Source organism: Anolis sagrei, chromosome 4, assembly GCF_037176765.1.
Source record: "Anolis sagrei isolate rAnoSag1 chromosome 4, rAnoSag1.mat, whole genome shotgun sequence".
NCBI lineage: Eukaryota > Metazoa > Chordata > Lepidosauria > Squamata > Dactyloidae > Anolis > Anolis sagrei.
Window position 1 is genome coordinate 158314087 of NC_090024.1, and position 23788 is coordinate 158337874.

The window sequence follows — 23788 nt, forward strand, 5'->3', positions numbered from 1 at the left end:
CCTCTGGATACTGTTCACGTTACTCTGCTGTGGCGGAGGGGGCGGAAGAGAAGGTGGCCCGAAATCTGGGATTGAGAGTGTGGTGGGAAGGGGGGAGGAGGGGGAGGGGAGATGCTGGCAAGAACTAATAAGTTTAATAAGTTTAACAACAAGCATAGGAGGAAATGCCCTTATGGCTCATAACTGCGGCATGGAGGGAGGGAGGTGTTCCACTAGCCGAGGGGCCCCCATAGAGGTCGTGGTGGGAAGGAGGAGATGCGGGAGAAGGAGACCCCGAATTCGGCTTAATTCGGACCGCTTTCCTAAATTAACTATTCCCAATAGGTCTCCTAAGGTGATTTGGTGTAACCAGGTGAGCGGGCCCTCTGGCTTGAAGGTGGTGTTGTTGAACGCCAGGTCTGTCAACGGAAAAACAACTTGGATTCAGGACTTAATCCTGGAGGAGCGGGCAGACCTGGCGTGCATCACGGAGACCTGGCTGGATGAAGCGGGGGGCGTAAATCTCTCCCAGCTTTGTCCTCCAGGCTTCTCCGTGCAACACCAACCTAGAGCCGGAGGACGGGGAGGCGGGGTCGCAGTGGTCTATAGAGATTCCATCCATCTAACCAGGAGCCCCATCCCGCAGACCACAAACTTTGAATGCGTCCACCTGAGGGTGGGTGACCGGGACAGAATAGGGATTCTGCTAGTGTACCGTCCACCTCGCTGCACTACAGTCTCCCTACCTGAGCTAGCGGGGGTGGTCTCGAGCTTGGCGGTGGAGTCCCAACGGCTCCTTGTGCTGGGGGACTTCAACATCCACGCCGAGGCAACCCTCACAGGTGCGGCTCAGGACTTCATGTCTGCCATGGCAACCATGGGGCTGTCCCAACAAATAACTGGCCCCACTCACTGTGCTGGACACACATTGGACTTGGTTTTCTGCCAGGGATGGGAGCAGGGTGGCGGTGTGGAGGAGTTGTCCATCTCTCCGTTGCCATGGACCGACCACTTCCTGATTAAATTTAGGCTCACTGCGCCCCCTAACCTCCGCAAGGGTGGAGGACCCATTAAGATGGTCCGCCCCAGGAGGCTTATGGATCCGGACGGATTCCTGATGGCTCTTGGGAAGTTTCCCGCCGCCGCGGTAGGTGATAATGTCGAGGCCTTGGTCGCTCTCTGGAATGGGGAGATGACCAGGGCTATTGACAAGATCGCTCCGGAACGTCCCCTCTCAAGTAACCGAGCTAAACCAGCTCCTTGGTTTACTGAGGAGCTGGCAGCGATGAAGCGAAGGAAGAGGGTTCTAGAGAGCGTGTGGCGAGCGGACCCAAGCGAGTCAAACCGAACACGGTTTGTGTCCTTTTTGAGGGCATATGCCGCGGCAATAAAAGCCGCAAAGAAAATTTTCTTTGCGGCCACTATTGCGTCTGCAAAAAACCGTCCGGCGGAGTTGTTCCGGGTTGTCAGAGGTCTTTTAACTCCCCCCATGGGTGGGAGCCCTGACAACTCGGCAGCGCGCTGTGAAGCATTTGCTCGGTTCTTTGCAGACAAAGTCGCTTTGATCCGTTCTGGGCTGGACGCCACATTAGATGCAGTCTCTGTGGATGTGACTCAAGCACCTGCTTGTCAGTGTTTGTTGGATTCTTTTCAGCTTGTGAAACCCGAGGATGTGGACAAGATACTCGGAGGAATGAGACCCACCACGTCCATCCTAGACCCCTGCCCATCCTGGCTTCTTAAGGAGGCCAGAGGGGGATTGGCCGAGTGGGTAACGGTGGTGGTTAATGCCTCCCTTCGGGAAGGCAAGATTCCAGCGAGCCTAAAACAGGCTGTTATAAAGCCGCTGTTGAAGAAACCATCACTTGACCCCACTAAATTGGACAACTTTCGGCCTGTTTCCAATCTTCCCTTTTTGGGCAAAGTCATGGAAAGCGTGGTGGCCTCACAACTCCAGGTATTCTTGGGAGACACGGATTATCTGGATCCGGCACAGTCTGGTTTCAGACCGGGACATGGTACCGAGACGGTCTTGGTCGCCTTAGTGGATGATCTGCGCCGGGAGCTAGACAGGGGGAGTGTGTCCCTGTTGGTGCTCCTGGACCTCTCAGCGGCCTTCGATACCGTCGACCACGGTATTCTTCTGGGACGCCTTGCAGAGATGGGTCTTGGGGGCACTGCTCTGCAGTGGCTCCGGTCATTTCTGGAGGGTCGCACTCAGAAGGTGTTGCTGGGGGACTCCTGTTCAGCGCCACAGCCGTTGACCTGTGGCGTTCCTCAGGGTTCCATCTTGTCCCCCATGCTGTTTAACATCTACATGAAGCCGCTGGGTGAGATCATCCGGAGTTTCGGGGTGCGGTGTCATCTGTACGCAGATGATGTCCAACTCTGTCACTCCTTCCCACCTGCTACTAAGGAGGCCGTCGAAGTCCTGAACCGGTGCCTGGCCGCTGTAATGGTCTGGATGAGGGCGAACAAACTGAAATTAAATCCAGACAAGACAGAGGTACTCCTGGTCAGTCGCAAGGCCGAACAGGGTATAGGGTTACAGCCTGTGCTGGACGGGGTCGCACTCCCCTTGAAGGCGCAGGTTCGCAGCTTGGGTGTGACCCTGGACTCATCGCTGAGCCTGGAGCTCCAGGTTTCAGCGGTGACCAGGGGAGCATTTGCACAGCTTCGGCTCGTGCGCCAGCTGCGCCCGTATCTTGGGAAGTCTGACTTGGCCACGGTGGTACACGCTTTGGTCACATCCCGCCTCGACTACTGCAACGCTCTCTATGTGGGGCTGCCCTTGAAGACGGCCCGGAAGCTTCAGCTAGTTCAGCGCGCGGCAGCCATGTTGTTAACGGGGGCTGGACGCAGAGAGCATACAACGCCTCTGCTGTCCCAGCTCCACTGGCTGCCGATTTGCTACCGGGCCCAATTTAAGGTGCTGGTGTTATCCTACAAAGCCCTAAACGGTTCCGGCCCAAAATACCTTGCTGACCGCATCTCGGCCTACGAGCCCACGAGGGCCTTGAGATCATCTGGGGAGGCCCTTCTCTCGGTCCCGCCTGCCTCACAGGCTCGTCTGGCGGGGACGAGGGAGCGGGCCTTCTCGGTGGTGGCCCCCCGGCTGTGGAACACTCTCCCTGCTGAAGTTAGACAGGCGCCCTCCTTGATGGCCTTTCGTAGGGGGCTAAAAACATGGCTCTTTGAACAGGCCTTCAATTGAGTGTAGTTAAATTGACAATGGAATGAACTAGGACTACGAATTTCGGCTATGACCCCAGGACTTGACGAAGCGGATTTTTAGTATAAGTATATGTTATGTTGTATCCGTCTGGTTTGTATTGTCTTTATTTACTGTACATTGTCTTCTTGTTGTTGTTGTTCACCGCCCCGAGTCGCCTCCGGGCTGAGAGGGGCGGTCAATAAATGCAAGAAATAAATAAATAAATAAATAAATAAATAAACACAATACTCAATGAATTAATTGTAATAATTGCTTAAAATGTACATTTTTATTTTGTATCATTAATTATCCACTCTTTACAATGTGTGGATAATCATTAGTAATTAATTCACTGAGGTTGGATTAGCAATTTGTTGTGGTCAGATTAGTTATAATAAACTCATTTGGTTTTAATGTGAATATGTGTGATACCATGGAAATGTTGGCTTATAGGTGAATGTTATCAAACTTTTTTGTTTGTCAACTAATACTGGCTAGTATGTGTCTTCCTCTGTAGCTTGCTTATATGTTCGACCATTAACTCAAAACATTCAATCCAGAACCTCTAGTAATCAGGGGAATAATTGTGCTGGTTGTCAACTGGGAATTCCATTGCCTTTTAAGACTAAGTTGAATGGAAAACATTGACAATCCAATGTTGCCCTGAAGAGGTGGCAATACAGCATAAAAGGCATGCAAAGCTGTTGTATTAATTGCCATTCTGTGAGGCCCTTTTCATGTTGTTGCCAAGACAGAATTTGTCCTGACTAGGAGAACCATGCTACAATACAAAGTAAAATGAATATTTTAAGATTTTTGAAATGAGTATGGGTTCTTTTCAGGATTGCCTAGCAGTTTGTTTGTATTCCATGTACTGCCTAGCTTAAAATGGCTTATCTTTTCATGAGATTCAAAAAGATTTTTTTCATTTTTCCCTGTTGTCATACACCTATTTATTTCTATCAATGTTATACTTGAACCCATTTTGCTTTTCCTTCACCACTTACATTCTTTGTGCAAATAATTCATCCTATCTGCTGTGGTGACTGAGGGATGTCGATGATATTCACCTGACACTGTGTCTGACATAGCAATGCCATGCCTTAGGCATAAACAAAATTGCATAGCTTGCCATACCCAATTGAGTTAAAAAAAAAACAGTGTGTGCCAACACATGCAGGCAAGAAATAAAAGGTAATAGTGCAAAAAAAAAATGAGAATAGAGTAAGCACCAATTATGAGATCAAAATTGCTCTAAACAACATGTGATACCAGAATATGAACTGAGGATATGTGATGAAACCATTAATTTTTAATGTCCACATGAAATGGCTTGATCTACAGATCCTATTCAGAGTTGGCAACTTCAAATGGTCTTGGGGCTATTTTTCATCCCCCAGAACCCAACATAGTCCAGAAATGTTACCAAAAGTATCAAAATCGGTTTTTTAAAAAACTGAGGTGGACATCTATGCTAGATTTTCCTGCCACTTCCTATAAGAAATATAGCTTTTACAAATTGCTATGTACTAATTTTTTTCCCTGTGCTGTACCTCACATCATACAGAGAGCCACCATGGTGAGAGAGAAAGCAGGGATAAAGGGGGATGGGAATGAAGGAGTCCTTATGTGGACTGCATGCGTGCCCTATCTAGCATCTGGAATACCTGTGTAAATCAATAATACAGCAGAGTTAGAAAAACAGGAGGAATTCATCAACAAGTTTTCTTAGTGTACAAAAGCTGATATGAGATGCACAGACACAATACACTGGGAATTAATTTTGCTCATATTTCAGCTGTTGTTAACATATAGCTCTCAAATTTTTTCAGCCATTACAGACCACATGGCCACCAACCATGGATAACCTCAGTTTTATTTGGCTATGTGTGGAGCTTGGAGAGGCAGCCGCATACCTGCATAGAGTTTCCCTGTGAGCCCTGCCTGTTGGGCCAATCAGAACTGAAGAAAGCCATAGTATTTTTCTGTTGTGAGCAGGCTTCTGTGGGAGACCGATCATGCTCCAGTCCACTTCTGATCTAAATTCTCAATGCCACTCACAGCTCTGCATTGCTTGTCTTGCTTTTTGACTCAAATAGCCATAAATGTTTACATTCTACACAATTAAGAAACTGCCACTGATGAGGAGCGGCTTAGGGAACTGGGCATGTTTAGCCTGAAGAAGAGAAGGCTGAGAGGAGATATGATAGCCATGTATAAATATGTGAGAGGAAGCCACAGGGAGGAGGGAGCAAGCTTGTTTTCTGCTTCCCTGGAGACTAGGACGTGGAACAATGGCTTCAAACTACAAGAGAGGAGATTCCATCTGAACATGAGGAAGAACTTCCTGACTGTGAGAGCCGTTCAGCAGTGGAACTCTCTGCCCCGGAGTGTGGTGGAGGCTCCTTCTTTGGAAGCTTTTAAGCAGAGGCTGGATGGCCATTTGTCAGGGGTGATTTGAATGCAATATTCCTGCTTCTTGGCAGGGGGTTGGACTGGATGGCCCATGAGGTCTCTTCCAACTCTTTGATTCTATGATTCTATGATATCCTTTACTCAATGCAAGCTTCAAATGTGGGGTAGAGGAATCTTGCCATTTCTAAAGCTGCCATAAAACGAGGAGGTAATTTACACCTTTTTAAAAGAATGGCTAATGCTTCTTCAGGTTTGTGGTTCCCACTGATATAAGTATTAAAAAGGGTGCCTCAAGTCAGCTTCATTGAAAGGATATTGAGGAGAAACAATGCCAGAAAAGGTGGTTTCTTAAGTCTGATGCCTTTAATCCTGGTCTTATTGAACGATATAAGGAGAAAGGATCCCAGAAAGTGTGATAAAGATAATATAGAAAATAAGAAAGGATAATATAGAAAACAACCTTCATGAAGAGAATTCCCTGTAGTATTTTTATATATTTATTTGGAAATGTCCACACACAATATTGGGTATACACTCTGTAGCGATGGATGCTGCATCCACAGATTTAACCATCCACAGCTTGGATATTTTTTAAAAATCTAAAAAACAAACCTTAATTTTGCAATTCTATTTAAGGGACAGTGTTTTACTATGCCACTGTACAGAATGTCATTTTCTTATCCTCTAATTTTGGTATTAAAGTGGCATCCTGGAACCATCTTTTTTTCTCTCCAGAAGATAACAATTCAAAATACACTTTTCAAAGGCAAACGTTGTCTATAATATACTTAATATGTTATAAAGAAAAGACGTGAATATTTCCTTCATGCTTCAAAAATGAAATTGCTTAGAAAATAGTTTTGGAGGAAGGGAGGGGAAATTCCTCCACAGATGGACCTCACAATTCATTCAATCAATTTTGTCCCTTGTCAAGTCACCCACAATCATTCTGGAAACAAAGCTAGCACTGTGTTACACTGCAAGCTAGGGGGAGAAAAAACTAGGTTAATGAAAATACAGACTATGAGTAGGAAATAAGATTAGAGGAGACATATTGTTTTCTGCCACAAGGACTTCTTGAGGCTGTGGCAAGGGAAACGGGGGAAATATCCAACTACTCTGCTTTACCCATCATATCAAGCCTCCATTTGTTGTGGAATTCAGAAATAATTGTGACCTTAGGGTGGCATACAGCAGTATGAATTAGACATGGGTAGTTATAAACACTGTTTTCTTGCACAACCTGCAGCTTGTGTCGCTTGTTGCCCAAAAGGAAGACTGCAGTTAAATAAATTTGCTTCAGACATTCTGGCTTTTAAGCACAATAAGCTCAATTTTCAGTATTTTTTTTAAAAAAGAGTTGATATTATGATTACCAATGTAAATAGTCAGGATTAGCATGAAATTATTTGAATTTCAACACTCCCAACTTTGCTCATGTGCCTATACAAACCATATCTTTCTTAATTTGTCACCACCTACAGCCAAATGAAGGCCAAATATTACAAGTGTGTTTGCTGAAGATATGAAGCCCTTGAAGTCTTTCATGAAGACATACCACAGAGTGGTGAGGATGAGATAATTTGGAAATGTTTAGACATGAGGACAATGTGTAGAATTGACTGATTCTCAGAAGAGGCAAATAAAGAGTCTTTCAAAGGTGCATTTTGGACATGGGCTTAGAGAAATTTCTGAAGCTATGTATTAAAAGGATACAGTGCCATGAAAGAGTGGTGTGGGTTTTTTTAAAAAAAAATGACGATAAAAGTTTGTGTCAAGCAATACCAGTTATTATTGGACAGGTCTAGAGACTTCCAAATTAGCACTTACATTATCATTTGTGATGTAATAGAAAGCATAGTTTGCCTCACTGTTTTGACCTGAAGCTGGACAAAACAGGACTATATCTGGTTGCGTGTCTGTGTGCCTTATGGGCAAGTTTGGCAACCAAAATAAGGGATTTTGATATGCCCTGTGGATAAGTCAAGGTCATTCTGTGGAGAGGGAAAAGCACCAATGCTGTCCCTAACCACCACTGCCATTTGCTCATCTAGGTATTTAGAAAAGGCCAGAAGCAGTACCACAGTGGAGAAATTAGAGGGGGTTAGTGCTTCTTCTAGGTTCTCCCAGGATGGACTAAGCTTGTGCCTTTCACCACTCTCTTCTCCTTCTTCTCCTTCTCCTTCTCCTCCTCCTCCTCCTCCTCCTCCTCCTTCTTCTTCTTTGGATAAATGTTAAGATAGAGTTCTCACACAGACCCTTAGATAAGTCAACCCATGTTTTAAATATTTTTTTACTAAATTTTCTGGACTTATACATGTGTACATAAGGTAATTAAAAGCAATAAAATTAATCAAAATAATATGTTGTTCATTATACTTGTTTATTATATATATAATATTAAAATAATCAGGCTACTGGATTCCTTCAATCCCAACCTTGCATACCAACAAAAAGAAAACAGAATGAGGCTAAAGCCTCCCTTGGAAGGGAGTTCCATAGCCCTGGAGCAGTTGCCATGAAGTCTCACTCCTGTGTTCTCATGAGATGTACCTATGAAGGTGATGGGATGGGAAGAAAGCCCTCCTCTGAAATTAATAAGGCTCATATTGAATGGGAGATTCAGAGCTAAGCCAAATATGGCTATGTTGAGTATAACAATCAACTTATTTCTAGTAAATCTGTTTATATAGGAAGATTTATGTTCCTATATAAACAACCTTTGGCTAGATCCACAGCATTTTGGACTAGCTGGAGCTTCCAGTTTGCAATGGTAGTTTATGCAGACTTCATTTCAGTAATCCAAATAGCATATCTTCCCATATGCAATCAAGGCATGTATTCCTGTGGCCTGATCTGATAAGGAATACATATAGCCAGGCATGTAGCCCGGGGGGGGGGGGGCTTGGGGGGCTTCATCCCCCCCCCCCCCCAGAAATTCTCATGGTGGTCCACGAGAAGGCCTTACTGGTACATTATTTAAACTGTTAGGTTTATTCATATCATAATCTGATCACCATGCTCAATATATCCCATATGCATGGGGGTATTGGGGTAACGATACAAAAGGTTTGCTAGGGTAGACCCTCTTTCACTCAGACTCAGACCCCACCAAACCAGACTCAGCCCTTCCCCAAAACAAAATCCTGGCTATGGGCCTGCATATAGCTGGCACATCATCTTTAATTGTACAAATGCAATCCTAGTGAATGCTGATAAGAATATAGAATCACAGAACTAAACATTGTGAATTTGTTCTTAAACACAAGTTTTATAACTCGGAACAAATAGAAGACTTTTCAGGCACTCATGCTATTCTTGCTGTTGTAATTCCAAGATTTCCTTCATTTGTAATCAAGGAAAAATAGGAAAGTAAAACTTGAAAAGAACATACTTATATAGACTAAGAGAGAGGGGGTGTCTTGTCTAAATATAGAGACAGGGGAAAGGGAGAATAAGAGAAATAAAAAGAATAAAACATCCTTTTGTTTTTACCAAAAAGTTACATTTTTTACCATGTTTTATAAATTGTGGAGAATATTTTCCACCAGTAAAAAAGCTTTCTGAGCAAGGAAACTTTAAATATCAGCTGTCAATGGTGAGTTCCCTCCATTTTTCATCACTGAATGTATTAGTGCTACCTATCATATGTAATTTCACATATAAACTTGAAGGTGCTCAGGAAAGCTACTAGGATATTGTCATTTTCTTCATATCAGCAAGAAAGAATTGTTTCTGAGATTTCTGCAAAGATTTTTTTCCTCGTCAAAGAACAAGAGAAAGATATACATTGAGTCAAAATAATAGTTGAAGCTTTCAAAAAGCAAAAGGCTGTTCAGACAGTGACTTTCATGTTTTCAGCTTGCCAAGTGCTGTAGTCTAAAGGAGACTTCATCCATTTTCTTCTGAGCTCTATCATTACCTTTTCATCCCTGGTGACATTTTGACATGTCATCGTTTCTGCGATCTGAAGTATATATCCATTGATTTTTCAATCATTCTCTATTAAAGCCAACAAAAGAGATTTAATGATCCCATTCAATCAATCCCAGAAAAGTAGCTACCAGTTACAATCCCATTAAATGATCCATACTTTTTTTGTTTGCTTTCTCTTGAATTCCTGGCAGATTAAAATAATAGAGACTTCTTTGGAAATAACAAAAGCACCATAGAGCTTTTTAAACCACAGCAGACATTATGTTTGGATAAGAGAAAGTTGACTGCAGAAATCTATATGGAATCACAATGAATCTGAATACTAAATCAATGGCTATTCAATCTTTATTCCTTCCATGAGTGGTGGGGATTACAGAATGAAAATCTTGTGTGGTTCTTTATAGTGTGGTTCCTCCCCTAAAGATAAAGAGCCAAAAAGCTTCCTTTCCATCACGAAACTACTATAGTCTTTATACAAAAAAAAAGTAGCCATGTCATCCATAAATAGAAAGAGCATTGAGTATTGGGTAATACATTTATTGGATCACTGGAATGTCACAAGTATGTTACTGAATGATGTGAGGTAGCTATAAAATATAGAATGTTTGGTAATTCTGACCTATCATTCAAGACATTCTGTAATTTTATAGCTACTACAATGGCAATATTTCAGCACATTCCATTTTCTTGCTATTTTGCCATACCTAATAAGAAAAAAGAAGGGGAAACCAAAACCAACACCATTAGTTACTTGTGCCAACCTGCCAGAAACTGCCAGAAATCTGCCAGAAACTGCTGGTTGCCCGTTTCGGAGAGGTGCACTCCATCTACTCGATAGAAACCTTGTTGTTCACGAGTGATGTCTGTGTGCTCGATGTAAAAGCCTCTCTGACGAATCATGAACATTCGCATGGCCCTATTAACCCTTTTCCTAGCTTTTTCAAGCTTACGCACGTCACCTCCTCCCAACCACTTACGACGTGGTATGATGGCCGACCATGCAATGTGTACTTCGGGCCACGCTCGCCAAATTTTTTGAATATCGGCTCGCGCTTGCAGGAATAGTGCCTTTCCCGTCAACAAGCCCAGATCGTTACCACCGAGGTGGATAACGAGAACATCAGGGTGTGGCCCGCTCCTGTCCCTGAATAACAGCGGGCACAATCCGTACCACCGCAGGCCTCTCACGCCTCTCCATTCGATCGTCGCAATGGAAGACAGGCCCAAATGCTGGCCATAGGCTGTCTTAAGGGCCTCTCTTTCCACCCAGAAGACGAAGCTGTGTCCACAAACCAGGACTCTTCTCCTATGCGCCGGCCCAACGTTACCTGCAACGATAACAATAACTATATTGAGCATGGACGAATGTAGCCTTTGAAGGCATTGGATCGCCATCGCCCCACAGCTTTAACTGCTTCCTTGTCATATCCCATTGCTGCTGCCGCTGAGGCCGCGCCAATCCTGAAGGAGTGCGTGCCAAATTTCAGGTGTCCCATCCCCAATGTGTCTAATGCCCTAGATGTAACTGACCAAAACTGGTATTTGGTCAGAGGTGTTCCGTCTTGGTGACAAAACAAATAGGTTCCCTCGGAGCCCCTTAGCGTTGCGAATTGCCGCATGGCTTGTACTGGGCATAAATCGTCATCCCCACACCTTTGTAAGCTAACTATTTGACCCTTCGACCCCTGGTCCGTCTTTGACATTCTGATTCTGATGTCAATCTTTTCCTGGAAAAACATGACATCTGAAACCAGCAACGCACGGTGTGAGGTATCAGTCTTGGCCATTGACACCAATTCACTCACACGAAGGGCTGCAAAAAAGGCCGTCAATGCGGCCGCGTGAAACAGCGCCTGCTCGTAGGGGGAGGTGCATATGCGTGGCCAAATTTGTTTAAGTCCTTTTAAAATTGCGGGTGTCAGGGGCTGCCGATCGTCCTTTGGATGACCGCTGTGCCTAGCCCACCCTGTTAGAATTTTATGGATCCGGAAGTCATCAGTGGGGTCATTGAGTCCCTGAGACTTAAACCAGTATGCCAGCGCTGCCAACTTTGTTCTAATGGTCCGTGGAGTCAAGCCCCTTCTTTTGTGGTACACACAGAACTGAGCAATGTGCTCGTGTGGCACTGGCATGATTTCTGGTAACTTGTAATACTGCCTGAAATCTAGAAATTCTTGTATAGCCCTGGTATACGACCTCCTAGAACTGGGTGCTAATGCCATCGTAATACCTAATGCCGTCTCGTCGTTCCAGCCTTCCAGAGATGGTCTGGCATCCGCTCCGGCTGAACGTCCGCGGCGGGTGCCAACTGTCTGAACCGCTCCATCTGGAAGCGAGACAAAGCGTCAGCCAAGGTATTGTCTAAGCCCGCAATGTGGAATGCACGAAACAATATATTGAGATTTAAACACTGTAAAACAAATTGACGAATGGCATTCATAACCCTAGGTGATTTAGATGTAAGGGTATTAATGACCTGAACTGTGGCCATATTGTCGCACCAAAAGTGCACTGTGGAGTTTGCAAAGCTTTCGCCCCAAAGGGAAACTGCCACTAAAATAGGAAAAAATTCCAAAAAGGTTAAATCTGATGTAATTTTTAACCTATGCCAGTCATCGGGCCACCTCTCGGCGCACCAGTGACCATTGAAATATACTCCGAAACCTATAGCTCCTGATGCGTCCGATGAGACTTTTAAGGCATCTTTGATCATCAACTCTTGCCGCCAAAACGAAATTCCGTTAAAATGGCGCAGGAATTGCAACCAAATGCGCAAATCGGCTTTTATAGCTAGGGTAACTCTAATGTGGTGGTGTGGAGCCGATGCGCCCGAAATGGCATCGCAAAGCCTGCGAAGAAATGCTCGACCAGGAGCTATTACTTTGCAGGCGAAATTTAAATGTCCTATTACTTGTTGGAATTCCCTTAGCGTTGACTTATGTTTTGACAGAAATTGTTGTATCTTGACGATCAATCCTTCGACCTTCTCACATGGCAACCTGGAGAATTGATTCACTGTGTCTAATTCAATCCCCAAAAAGGTCAATACCGTCTGAGGGCCTTCAGTTTTTTCATCAGCCAAGGGCACTCCCAAGGAGTAGGCCAGCTGCTGAAAAGCGTGCAACAGGGCGCCGCAATCTCCTGATCCTCCTTTTCCTACGAAAAGAAAGTCGTCCAAATAGTGTACGACTCCCTTAAGGCCTGCCTTTGTCTTAACTGCCCATTCAAGGAATGTACTAAACGTTTCAAACGCAGCGCATGACACTGAGCACCCCATGGGCAGAGCTCGATCCATGTAGAACAGCCCTTGAAACTGAAATCCCAGCAACTCAAAGTCGGCTGGATGAACCGGGAGCAGCCTGAATGCTGATTTAATGTCGCACTTGGCCAACTCTGCTCCCGTCCCATATTGCCGCAACAATCGCACCGCCGCGTCAAAAGACGTATAACTCACGGAGCATTGTTCGTCAGGAATGGCGTCGTTCACCGAGTCACCCTTGGGGTAAGACAAATGGTGAATGAGGCGGTATTCTCCGGCAGCCTTTTTGGGCACTATTCCCAATGGGGAAACTCTAAAGTGAGGCGTGGGCGGTTCCGGGAAAGGTCCGAGGACCCTCCCCTCTCTTACTTCTTTGTCTATCTTCTGTTTCACTATTGCCTCTAAACCTATGACTGATTTCAAGTTGGGGGACAAACATGCTAAACGCGGCCCAACCGCCGGGATACGAAAACCGTGGGAAAAACCTTGAAGCAAATAAGCGGCAGCAGTTCTATTGGGATATGTTTTTAACCATTCACTCAAAGGGGCCAGCTTAATTGGGCTGGGGCCCTTTTGGAATATTGGTCTGAGCCGGATTCTTTCTTGTGAACTGTGTATCTCCTGAATTAGGTCTGGCTGGCTTTCTTTTGAAACAGGTTTTGGCTGAGTGATTCCCCTGGCATATAGTGCAGGCATGTTGAAACTTGCAGTTTTTTCTTGCGCAAGATCCCCGAGCCGCATAATCCCAGCACATAAGCTTTCTTCCCTGCGGCTGTTGTGCTGGGCCGCCTTGCCGAAAGGGCTGAATTGTCTTAGCGTTTTGGATCGTATGGCCACTGTCAGCCTTCTCACCAGACACCGATCTGGTTGTATTCATCACCTCCATCCAGAGTTGACTATCAATAAGATCCCAACGCTTGTCAGGCTTTGTGGCGGCCTCAGTACGAAAACGGCTGTCATAAATGAGCCAGGCTTGACCTGTATAATTGACATATGCCCCATATATTATATTCTGGTACTTAAACAGGGACTTAGCCCTGTACGGATGAGCCTCAACTATTAACGATGCATAAATCGTGTAGCAGGCTATCCAGTTTTTCCAGTTATGTTCTACTCTTCTCTTTTTTATTTTTTCTTTGCGGTCATCATCTAAATCCTCTTTTTCTTTTTTATCCAACTCCCTAAAGTATAGGGAGAAAATGTCTATATACTCATTCCTTAAAATTTTGTCAATAGTTTTCTGTGACAAATGGGCTCCCAAAGAAGCCGACGCCGCTGTGGCGATTACTGGCAGTACCCATTTGTCAGTTCCCCAGTATTGATTGTCTTCACCTGTTCTAGCCGTCTCTAATGTTATTGGAGTCACCGTGGCCTGTTGAGGTCCGGCCTTAACGCTCGGAACTCCTATTTTGGCTGAAGCCGCCTCGGCTGAGCTCAATGATGTGTTTTGTGTCTGGTTTAGTCCCCAAGGCCAAACCAGTGTGGTGCTATTACCTGATGATGTAGACGGCCCATCCAAGGCGCCGCGTTGAATGGATGTCTGGCTTGACCCCGGTGTTTCAGGTATGACCGTTGTTGTCACACGGGCTGGGACCCCCGCCTCGGTTGGCCTGCAGATAGCCGTTGATGCTTCGTTCTCCGGCTGCGGTTCCGCAATGGATATTTGAGCCTGCGTTGGGACCAGCACCGGCCCGGGCGCGGTTGTCACTGCTGAGTCAGCCCCTGTTCCACGCTCGTCTCCCTCTGGAGGCTGAATAACGGTCGGGGCCGGTGAACCATCTCTCCCCTGTCTGGGTTCAGCTTGTTCGGCTTGTTCTCCTTCGGGTCTCGCAACTCCTCGACCTGACTCTAGGGAAGACATACGAGATAACAGGTTTTTAAAAATAAGCTTTTTGCTGGCCCGGCGTGCCGGGCGAGGCCCCGCATCCCGTGTTTGGAGCCCCCTTTCCCTCTCGAACTTGTCCATTCTAGCTATCAGCGCGTCCAGGTCCTCGGCCGAAACGCCCTCCTCCTCCGATGATGTATCTACTGGAGGAGGGGGGCGTTTTGCCGAAGTCTTCTTGGCGGGCCCCTTTCCTTTGGGACCGCCCACGTTCTTCTTCGGCAGCATCCTGTAAGAGAATTAATGACAGATTTGTCACTATAGGAGGTTTTATGCTGCAATGCTTATTGATCTATTCACATTTGTATAATTAATTTTTTTTATTATTATTATTATTATTCGGAAAGCTGGAGCTAACACTGGGAGCTCACCCACGTGTTTAATTACGAAGCTTGCCGCCTGAACGTCCAATTTTATCCGTCATCTCAACCTAAAGCCTGCTTTTTAAGCGTGTTCCAATTAACTTGTGACATTCTTATTCACAATCAATTTTTTTTTTATAATAAAACAGTTGAAGCTTACACGGGGAGCTCACTCGGAAGCAAAAATGTGAATTTTTTTTCTTTTTTCCTCCTTAAAAACAGTTGAAGCTTACGCGGGGAGCTCGCTCGGCAGCTAGAATGTGAATTTATTTATTTATTTATTTTTATTATTATTATTCGGAAAGCTGGAGCTAACACTGGGAGCTCACCCACGTGTTTAATTACGAAGCTTGCCGCCTGAACGTCCAATTTTATCCGTCATCTCAACCTAAAGCCTGCTTTTTAAGCGTGTTCCAATTAACTTGTGACATTCTTATTCACAATCAATTTTTTTTTAATTTTTTTTTTTTATAATAAAACAGTTGAAGCTTACACGGGGAGCTCGCTCGGCAGCTAGAATGTGAATTTGTTTTTTTTTGTTTGTTTGTTTTTTTCTTTCTTAAAAACAGTTGAAGCTTACGCGGGGAGCTCGCTCGGCAGCTAGAATGTGAATTTTTTTTAAAAACAGTTGAAGCTTACGCGGGGAGCTCGCTCGGCAGCTAGAATGTGAATTTATTTTTATTTTTATTTATTTTTTTATTTTATTTTATTATTTTTTTTCTTAACAACAGTTGAAGCTTACGCGGGGAGCTCGCTCGGCAGCTAGAATGTGAATTTTTTTTAAAAAAAACAGTTGAAGCTTACGCGGGGAGCTCGCTCGGCAGCTAGAATGTGAATTTATATATATATATTTTTAAAAAAAACAGTTGAAGCTTACGCGGGGAGCTCGCTCGGCAGCTAGAATGTGAATTTAAATTTTTTTTCCTTGAAAACAGTTGAAGCTTACGCGGGGAGCTCGCTCGGAAGCTAGAATGTGAAATCTTTTTTTTTAATATATATATATTTAAAACAGTTGAAGCTTACGCAGAGAGCTCACCCGGAAGCTAGATTGTGCAATCTGTGGCTTGAATGGCCGTATTTATTATTTCCATTATTATTAGCATATCCTAAATGCGCACCCGCATCAGCTTCACGCTGAGCATATAAATAAATACCTTGAATAAATTGAATTCACAGGGGGGGGGGAGGGGATTCGACGTGTGGCTTCGTAGCCACCATCACCCACCATTTTGGCGATTCCCCCTAGGTTGTCTAGTTCGACCGACCTTTAAAATGGCCGGCCCTGTGCCTCACAAAATGGCGCCTGTTCATAAATGAGGCTTGTACCAGGCGCCGCGTGACCCAAGTGCCACGTGCGGCCCTAGAAAAAACCGCGCTGCAATTGTTACGCAGCAGCTCACTTGCAAGCCCGCGCACGAGCCGTCACGTGGCCACTCCGAAGCTGCTACACGCGGCCTCCCAAAGACCCCCGACGCATCTCTCCGGAGGCCGGATGGCGCCAGCATGGGGCATAATAGCGGAGAGGCTGCTCCTCTCCATTAGGAAATCAAGCCGAAGGCCGGGGGCGGCGGCAACAAAGCGGCGCGTGGGAAGACTTTTTAAGTAAGGAGGGGGGGGGAGGGGAGGTAAGGGTATACCCTGGAGCCCACTACCCCCAGCCGTGGGCCCACCTATCACTCCCCCTCCCACCGGAGGGAAGAGAGGGGTGGCGAGAAACCCCTCTGTTCCCCCAGGGCCCCTCTACCGACCTGCCTTCTGAAAATGGATTCTCCTTTTAATAATTTCCTTCTTCTTCTCTTCTTGGCAGCAACGTCTAGTTGGCTGCCTCTTCTGGCTTCTCTCTTCCCTCTTCAGACTTGGCTCTTCTGGCTTCTCTCTTCGCTTTTTCCTCTTCACTGGGCCCGTCTTCTCAGCCCAGCTTCCAGGCACGTCTTCTCCTTTCAGCTTCCAGACTCGGAATGAGTCTGGGTGGGGGCTGGCTTGCTCGTTAAGCCCCGCCCCCAGTCCTCTGGAAGGTTCCATTGGAACCTCCCCTTGCCACGAGGGAGGCAGACAAATCATTTTCTCCCTCCCCATTTCACGGGGAGGGGAAATTTAAATTTGTTGATGTTCTTGGGATTTGTTTTAAATTTTAGGATGGTTTAATTGACTTTAACATTTGAATTCTGATGCCTTTAACTATGATAGTTTCAACTGTTTTAAGTGGTCTTGAGTCTCAAACTGGTGGGGGAAAGGAAGGAAGGAAGGAAGGAAGGAAGGAAGGAAGGAAGGAAGGATTATCACCCCACTGATAATCTCTCAACATTAAAACAATTCCAAGGAGATGAAATTCTATGAGAAAATACTATCATCTCAATGTTTTATTCATTCTTTCTGAAAAACAGCATGCTGGACTAGATCAATCTTTAATGTGATCCAATCTGTCATGTTATTTTTTGTTAATGCTCTTTGGAAACTAACATGTTTACATTTCTGTTTTATTTTAGCATAGCTTAAGCACAGGTGTTCCTACAATTTAGAAATACACACAACCATGCATAGCCTATGTGCACTTTCAATCTGTAATCAACAGTGACAATAGCTGTAGTTATTGTAGTACTTTTAGTTGTAATAATAGTCATTATCATCAGCTTATTTGAAACAGTCACATCACTTAGCAGCCATTTCTTTCTACCAAAAAAATCATGAGAGTCCTGTTTGTCAGAATAGCTCAAGAATATGAATGGGATTATATCTTGTTCTAATGATCCTACGGATACAGAGGTAGAACATTCTTTCTTTTAAAAAGCTTATTTTGTCATTGACGCTACATAAAAGAGTTTATGTTAATGTCGCAATTCATCATATTAATTGTGATGAACATAAAAGTAACAATTCATCACATTAATTGCGACTTTTATGAGAGACAAGTCAAACTTGTCTCTAGTGACACATTTTGTAGTTGGATCCTTTAGAAGTACTATTTGTAATTTAGGTAGCTTTCTCAATGGGAAAAGAGCAAAAAGGAGTAGTTAGCTGGCAGTGGCTACTATTCCAGGCTATTCAGGTCTTATTTACAACAGAATAGGTAATGAAGGGTTTCTTTTATATAGCATAAAATGTACCAAAATCCTGTTTTTCATGGCCAGGATCTAACCACCTTGAAGTTACTACATCCATTTTAGCAAAGGGCTCCATATAATGCAACATATGGTGAGAAGATCTCTTAAATTGTTTTGGTTGAAGAAAAAAGTTTCAATAGCAAGGGAGACTGAAGGTTTATCTACATTGTAAACCACGTCAACTGTCATAGCTCAATGCTATGGAACCATAGTCTTTGGGCTTCATTGCCTCGTGGTGAATCCATGGGCTTCTGGTGTGAGTGTAGAAGCCATCATTCCATGTCCTGTACCCCTTATCCCATGGGAAAAGCACAAAGTCCAGCCAGAAGTCTTTGTGTGTCATCTAATGGGCTCTGTGCTGAAAGCAAAGAGCAAGTGGCATATGACAGACAACTTGGCCATGTGTTGAGGTACTACAGATTTCTTCTTCAAAGAGTGCTGGTGCCTCAACAAAAGGCAACTTCCATAATTCCATAGCATTGAGCCATAGCAGTTAAAAGCCCAGCAGCTTTTTCAGGTTCTACAATCTTTAACTGACATTGACTCAATCCTATGACATTATGGTGTTTGTAGTTTAATGAGAGATATTTAAGATAATCAGTCAAAAAGCTTGTGCATTTCCCTGAAGAATAAATCCTTAGATTCCAGAAGATGCAACCTTGGCAGTTAAGGAAAATTAAACTCTGAAATTGTGAAAAATTAAAGGGCCTTGCTTTGTTCAAGATTCTCATGTCTTCTTGTCTCTAGGTATGCATCTCTTTCTTGTTTTGTGTTCTTAGAGATCCTTCCTCCTTCAAAGTCATGTCTCTCCTTACATTTCCATCCTCCCAACAGCTCAGGATCCATGGCTTGTATTCTCATGAGCATTCCTACAACATCAACAGAGCACAAGGCAGCCAAAGGACATCAATCTATTTCCCTACCATTGAGAAACACCAGAACTTACATTACATTAAAATAATTTAAGATATTATCCCCTGTTTAAAACCTCTCTACATTAGGATGATGAATACATTCCATGCTCTCATTGGGCAGAAAATTAATGGATTATTACAGCCATGTCAATTATAACTTGTTACTTTCAAGCTCTGGTGAATTGTGCAGAATGTAATTGTCTTCTTAGAGTTTCAGATATGATGCTTTCCTGCACTCCCTGGAAAGGTGCCCAGCATTTTATGAATGCTAACTAATTCCTTTACTTATGGATTATATAAGAACAGCAGCAGCAACAACATAAAAACAAACAAAAAACCCACAGCTCAACTCATTTAAGAATTCTATCCCAACTGGAAAATTTGAAGAAACTATGTTTTCCTTTGGAAAATAAAAAAAAATAATGAAGATTCCTCTGAATAGGGTTTCTTTTCAAGGATTCGTGCTCCCCCGCTTTTTGTGTGTATGTGTGTTATAACTATGTCCCTCTCACATTAATGGAAGCACTTCAATGTTTGACATATGTCCTATAGGTGAGATTCAAAGCATGTGAAATGGTCCATTGCTTCTCTAGACTATGAAGCTAAAAGCACTTATTTTCTCAGTGCCCTATTGACTTTAATTGGAATCTGCTAGTGATAAGAACAACAAGAAAGTGTGATTTCTGTCATGGTGTTGGGGAAAATTGTCATTTTTCTTTCTCCTATACCCTTCTCCTCTTTTTATGCAGTTCCTAATATTTTTTTTCCCAACCTCATAGGTTGATGTTATTCCTGAAGCAAATATTTTTTGTATTCTCAGTAATGGGCCCTCATATATGCAGTATTTCTGCATATTTCATGTGATAAGTTCTGCTGAAATAATCATTAGCCTGCAGTGCAATGGTGATAATTAGAGCTGTGCAAATCCCAGCTATTCAGCCCTATATATTGTGTGAAACATATTCTTTTATTTATTATTTTTCTGCATCCTGTGGGCTGGATTTTTTTTTGTTTTTGTGGTGAAAGCTGTCCCTCTAAGCTTTATTTTGATGGGGCTGGAAAACATAGCCCTCAAAATAAGTCAGCTGAAGCCAGTAAGGTTTGCTTACTTTCTCCCGGAAACCATAAATCCTCTCTCTCAGTGTCTATGACCTTCTATCACTTGAAACTCAGCCAAATCTTGCAGAAATATTCATGAAGGAAGCTCTCCTGTTCTGAATTATATGTTCATAAAAGTACTTGAACAAAAGCAAATTAACCTGTTACCAAAACAGCACCTATTTTCTTTCCCATCTTCCCTATTTTTGTTCCAATATGCTCATAACAAAATGAACCCCTGAAAGGTGAGAAAGACAGTATAACACTTTTTCTTCAATATAAGATTTTATGAACCAGGCCAACTTTGTCAAACGTACTAACATTACCCCCGTGTGTGGGCATATTTACTTCCAATGTTAGATGTTTATGGTTCCTTTGCATTTTACCCTCACACAGTACCAGCCTGGCTCTACAACCAGCATTTCTGATGATGTGTGGTATCATACTCTGCTCTGTTGCCGCTAGCTAGTCAACTCATTCCTTCCAACACACCACCAGAGTATGGATGTCATTTTTCACTTTCAAAGGAGCAATGAACAATTTTGGGAATTTTCTTACTGCTATGAGAAACTTGTCAAATAAATTCAGCTCAAATTTAATATACTATCCCCTGCTTAAACCCTTCTTCTGCAGAAAATTCACAATTTGGGAGAGGTAATATGTTCTGCACAAAAAAACCTAGCCAAAATGCTGTAATAGAGAATAGGGCTTTGCAAAGATTGAGAGCTCTGTTCTGTAATTCAGAAATTAGTATGATTAGTTAATACATGTTTCCCAATTACTAATCAGAATGGGACCCCTCCAAATCATTAATTATCGAAACAGAAGCCTCTGAAATGTTTTGGAAAGATTTGTTCTTTTGGAGAGTTTCAAGCTGTGTTTTTTACAATGTAACATGCTTCGTAATTGTCTGGGACTATAGGTGGCAAGAGGGCTGAGGTGATTGACCATGGCAGCTGCCCGTGTGTTTTCCTCCTTGTTGGCCAATCTGAAGAAGAGCAAAGAAGAAAACCAATCACATGCCTTTTTGAGGCCCGTGAAGACTCTGAAGATGAGTAGAAATTTTTGGTGGAGTCTAAGTTTTTTTTTACTTCTGAGCCTGTTACTTCTGTGGGGGAAAAGAAAAGTGTTCCTTCTGATGATGGGAATGTTTTGGTGGGATCTATTGTTAGGAAAACAAAAAGTGGTTTTCATGAGAATCTGCCAGAGACTGACTCTGAAAGGAATGTGAAAGAGACACGAGCTCTGCCTATAACTCAACAATTACAGTTACAAAGAGATAGTGTGAAGCAGAGGCAAATTTGTTGTTCTCAGAGGCTAAAAATAAGCAAAGGGAACCCAGGTGTGAGAAAGAATGATGTCATGGGCAATAATTAGAATTCTTAAACATTTTGAGATTATATTACTTGGAAGATCAACATTGGATTTTCATTAGTCAAGTTGCCTGTCTTGGGAGCTCCGAGGTAGGAGTTCTGGTAGTTGGTAATGTATCTTGCTTTTCTGTTTAAGCTCAATGCCTCTTGATCGGATTACAATTCTTGGTTAAAGTTTTCAAGCCTTTAGATTATAGCTTTGTCCAAGTCTTCAAGCCTTTGGATATAGTTTTGATTTAAATGCTGAAACCCCTGGATTACAGTTTCTTGTTTTTACCTTTTGGGATTTTGGATTCGTATTCAGAGTTGGTCATTGTTATTGGTTATGCTCAAGAACATCAAGCTTATGGATATAAACTTATTATTTATTGTTGAATTCTGTGGTGTTTGTGTGAAAAAGAGTCATGTAGGCGGCTAGGTAGCAACAGTCTCCTGTCCTCAACGTTTGTGTTTCTTTGAGGAGTTAGTAGGAGAAGGAGAAAGACATGTGCTGCTTATTTTGTGTGTTTGTTAAAACTTAAACTATAGCTTTAATAATTCTATTTCTTTCTGTCCCTTCATATTCAGTTTATAAACTTTATTTTTTGAAATTATCCAACCCCAAACTTTGCAGCCCTATAATCTTTCTTTTATCAGCTTACTATCTCATTGATATGAAAGAGATTTACAGCCTTATCATACAGGGGCTGTAACATGGGCAGTCTCATTCCTCTCACACAAGCAGAATTCTGGGAAATGTAGTTTGGGAAGGCAAGGATCTCTGTACATTTTCTCAGAATTTTGCTTATGCCAGAAGAACAGGACAGCTCACGTAAAAGCCCCAGTGTGATAAGGGGATTAGGTTAATCACATGTGCTGACATGGAAAAAAATATTGAAAATCAGATCTCCCAGTATAACAAAGCTTGAGTGTTATAATTCTAGAGTCAAGCTCTTTTTAGTTTGTACTGCAATAAACTTCAAAGATTATCCCTATTGACCTATTGACCTTTCTTCCAGTTCAATTATGAAACCAAAATGGGTTTTTTGTGTACTGGTCTTCATGCAAATCACATATGGCTGTAGAATGCCTTTGCATGACCATCTCATAATTTCGGTGTCCTTCTAATAAGTGATCATTACTTTCCTCTTAAATGCCCCACTTCTTTGAAGCTTTAGTTCCCAGTACCTCTGCATTTGTAAATATAATTTCCACTGAGGAAAAAGGCTTTCCCAAGACAAGGAAATTGCAAGGAGCATCTGAGTTCAACCAAGTATTGACTGCAAGATAGTCAGAGCCACTGTTTGACATCAGCTGCACATGCTAATGTGTTTATTTCAAAAGAAGATGAGACAAGAGGGTGATATTTGAAAGCTGTATCCTCCTAAGATTGAACATTTCCCCCCAGCTGACTAGCTAGTCCTCAAAGAAAGAAGAACAAAAGATTCTCCTGAACTAACCTGACATTAAGATGACAGTCCTTATCTGCCATTGTTAGTTAAAACATGGGAAAAGTGTCGCCTTGAGCATTCCAGAAGGTACTGGATGTGCTTCAGTTCAATTGTTTGCAAAGGCCAAATTGAAAGAAGCTATAGTTTTGGGGGTTTTTTTTGGACAACTTAGTTATACACCAGTGACCAGGGGATTGCAGGCCTGTCTCCTAACCCAATGTATCTCCTGAAGCGTATCCACTGGACTATTATGTATAATTTCAACAATGATTCTTTCCCACCCTCAAAATAAAGGGAAAGTCTGAATGCATTGCATTTCAATCTAATATTGTTCCTTTAGCTATTTTTAAAAATAATGACTGAAACAGTAGATGTATAAAGAAGGTCATTCATCACATCAGGCATCATTTTCAGGGTAGCAGCACTTTCCATCCCATAAGTTAATGTGAATAGTTTATTTGCTAGTGTGTGTGTGTGTGTGTGTGTGTGTAATCTGTTATATCTAAGTACCTATGTGCTTCCAAGAAACTATTTGATATTTCTGAGACTTAGAAAATGGGCACATTCATCATAGTATTTAAAGGATATAATCCTATATCTATCTAGGAGAAAGCCCCATTTCTCAGTGGAGCTTAATTCTGAGTAGGAATAGAAAGTTCTAACAGTATGACTTTGTCTTGAATTCATCTTAAAAGCCCTTCAAGTTATTTCTGTTTCATTTATCACTTTCCTTCAATTTGTATTTGTATAAAAATGTTTTCCTCTCCCTCACCCTTCTAACTGCACCAGCCAAATTGGGGAAAAAAACATTTCAATTCCCACTAC

General features: G+C 43.0%; 1 protein-coding gene across 3 annotated transcripts; it reads right to left on the reverse strand.

The window, feature by feature from the left end:
- Positions 1-10328: 10328 nt before the first annotated feature.
- LOC132771008 (uncharacterized) lies at positions 10329-17138 on the reverse strand. 3 transcript variants are annotated; one of them, XR_010909853.1, is made up of 3 exons: positions 16796-17138; positions 11775-14651; positions 10329-10872 (listed from the first exon to the last, which is right to left on the reverse strand). XR_010909853.1 is itself a non-coding variant. In XM_060768540.2 (3 exons), exons 1-3 carry the CDS (start codon positions 17121-17123, stop codon positions 10891-10893), a joined length of 1662 nt encoding a protein of 553 aa, XP_060624523.2. In that variant the 5' UTR covers positions 17124-17138; the 3' UTR covers positions 10329-10890. The 3 variants fall into 3 exon arrangements, 2 of the variants coding, with proteins under 2 accessions (XP_060624523.2, XP_067323909.1); XM_060768540.2 differs by having other exon boundaries at positions 10329-11870; positions 14298-14651; XM_067467808.1 differs by lacking the exon at positions 16796-17138 and having other exon boundaries at positions 11775-14389.
- Positions 17139-23788: the final 6650 nt, after the last annotated feature.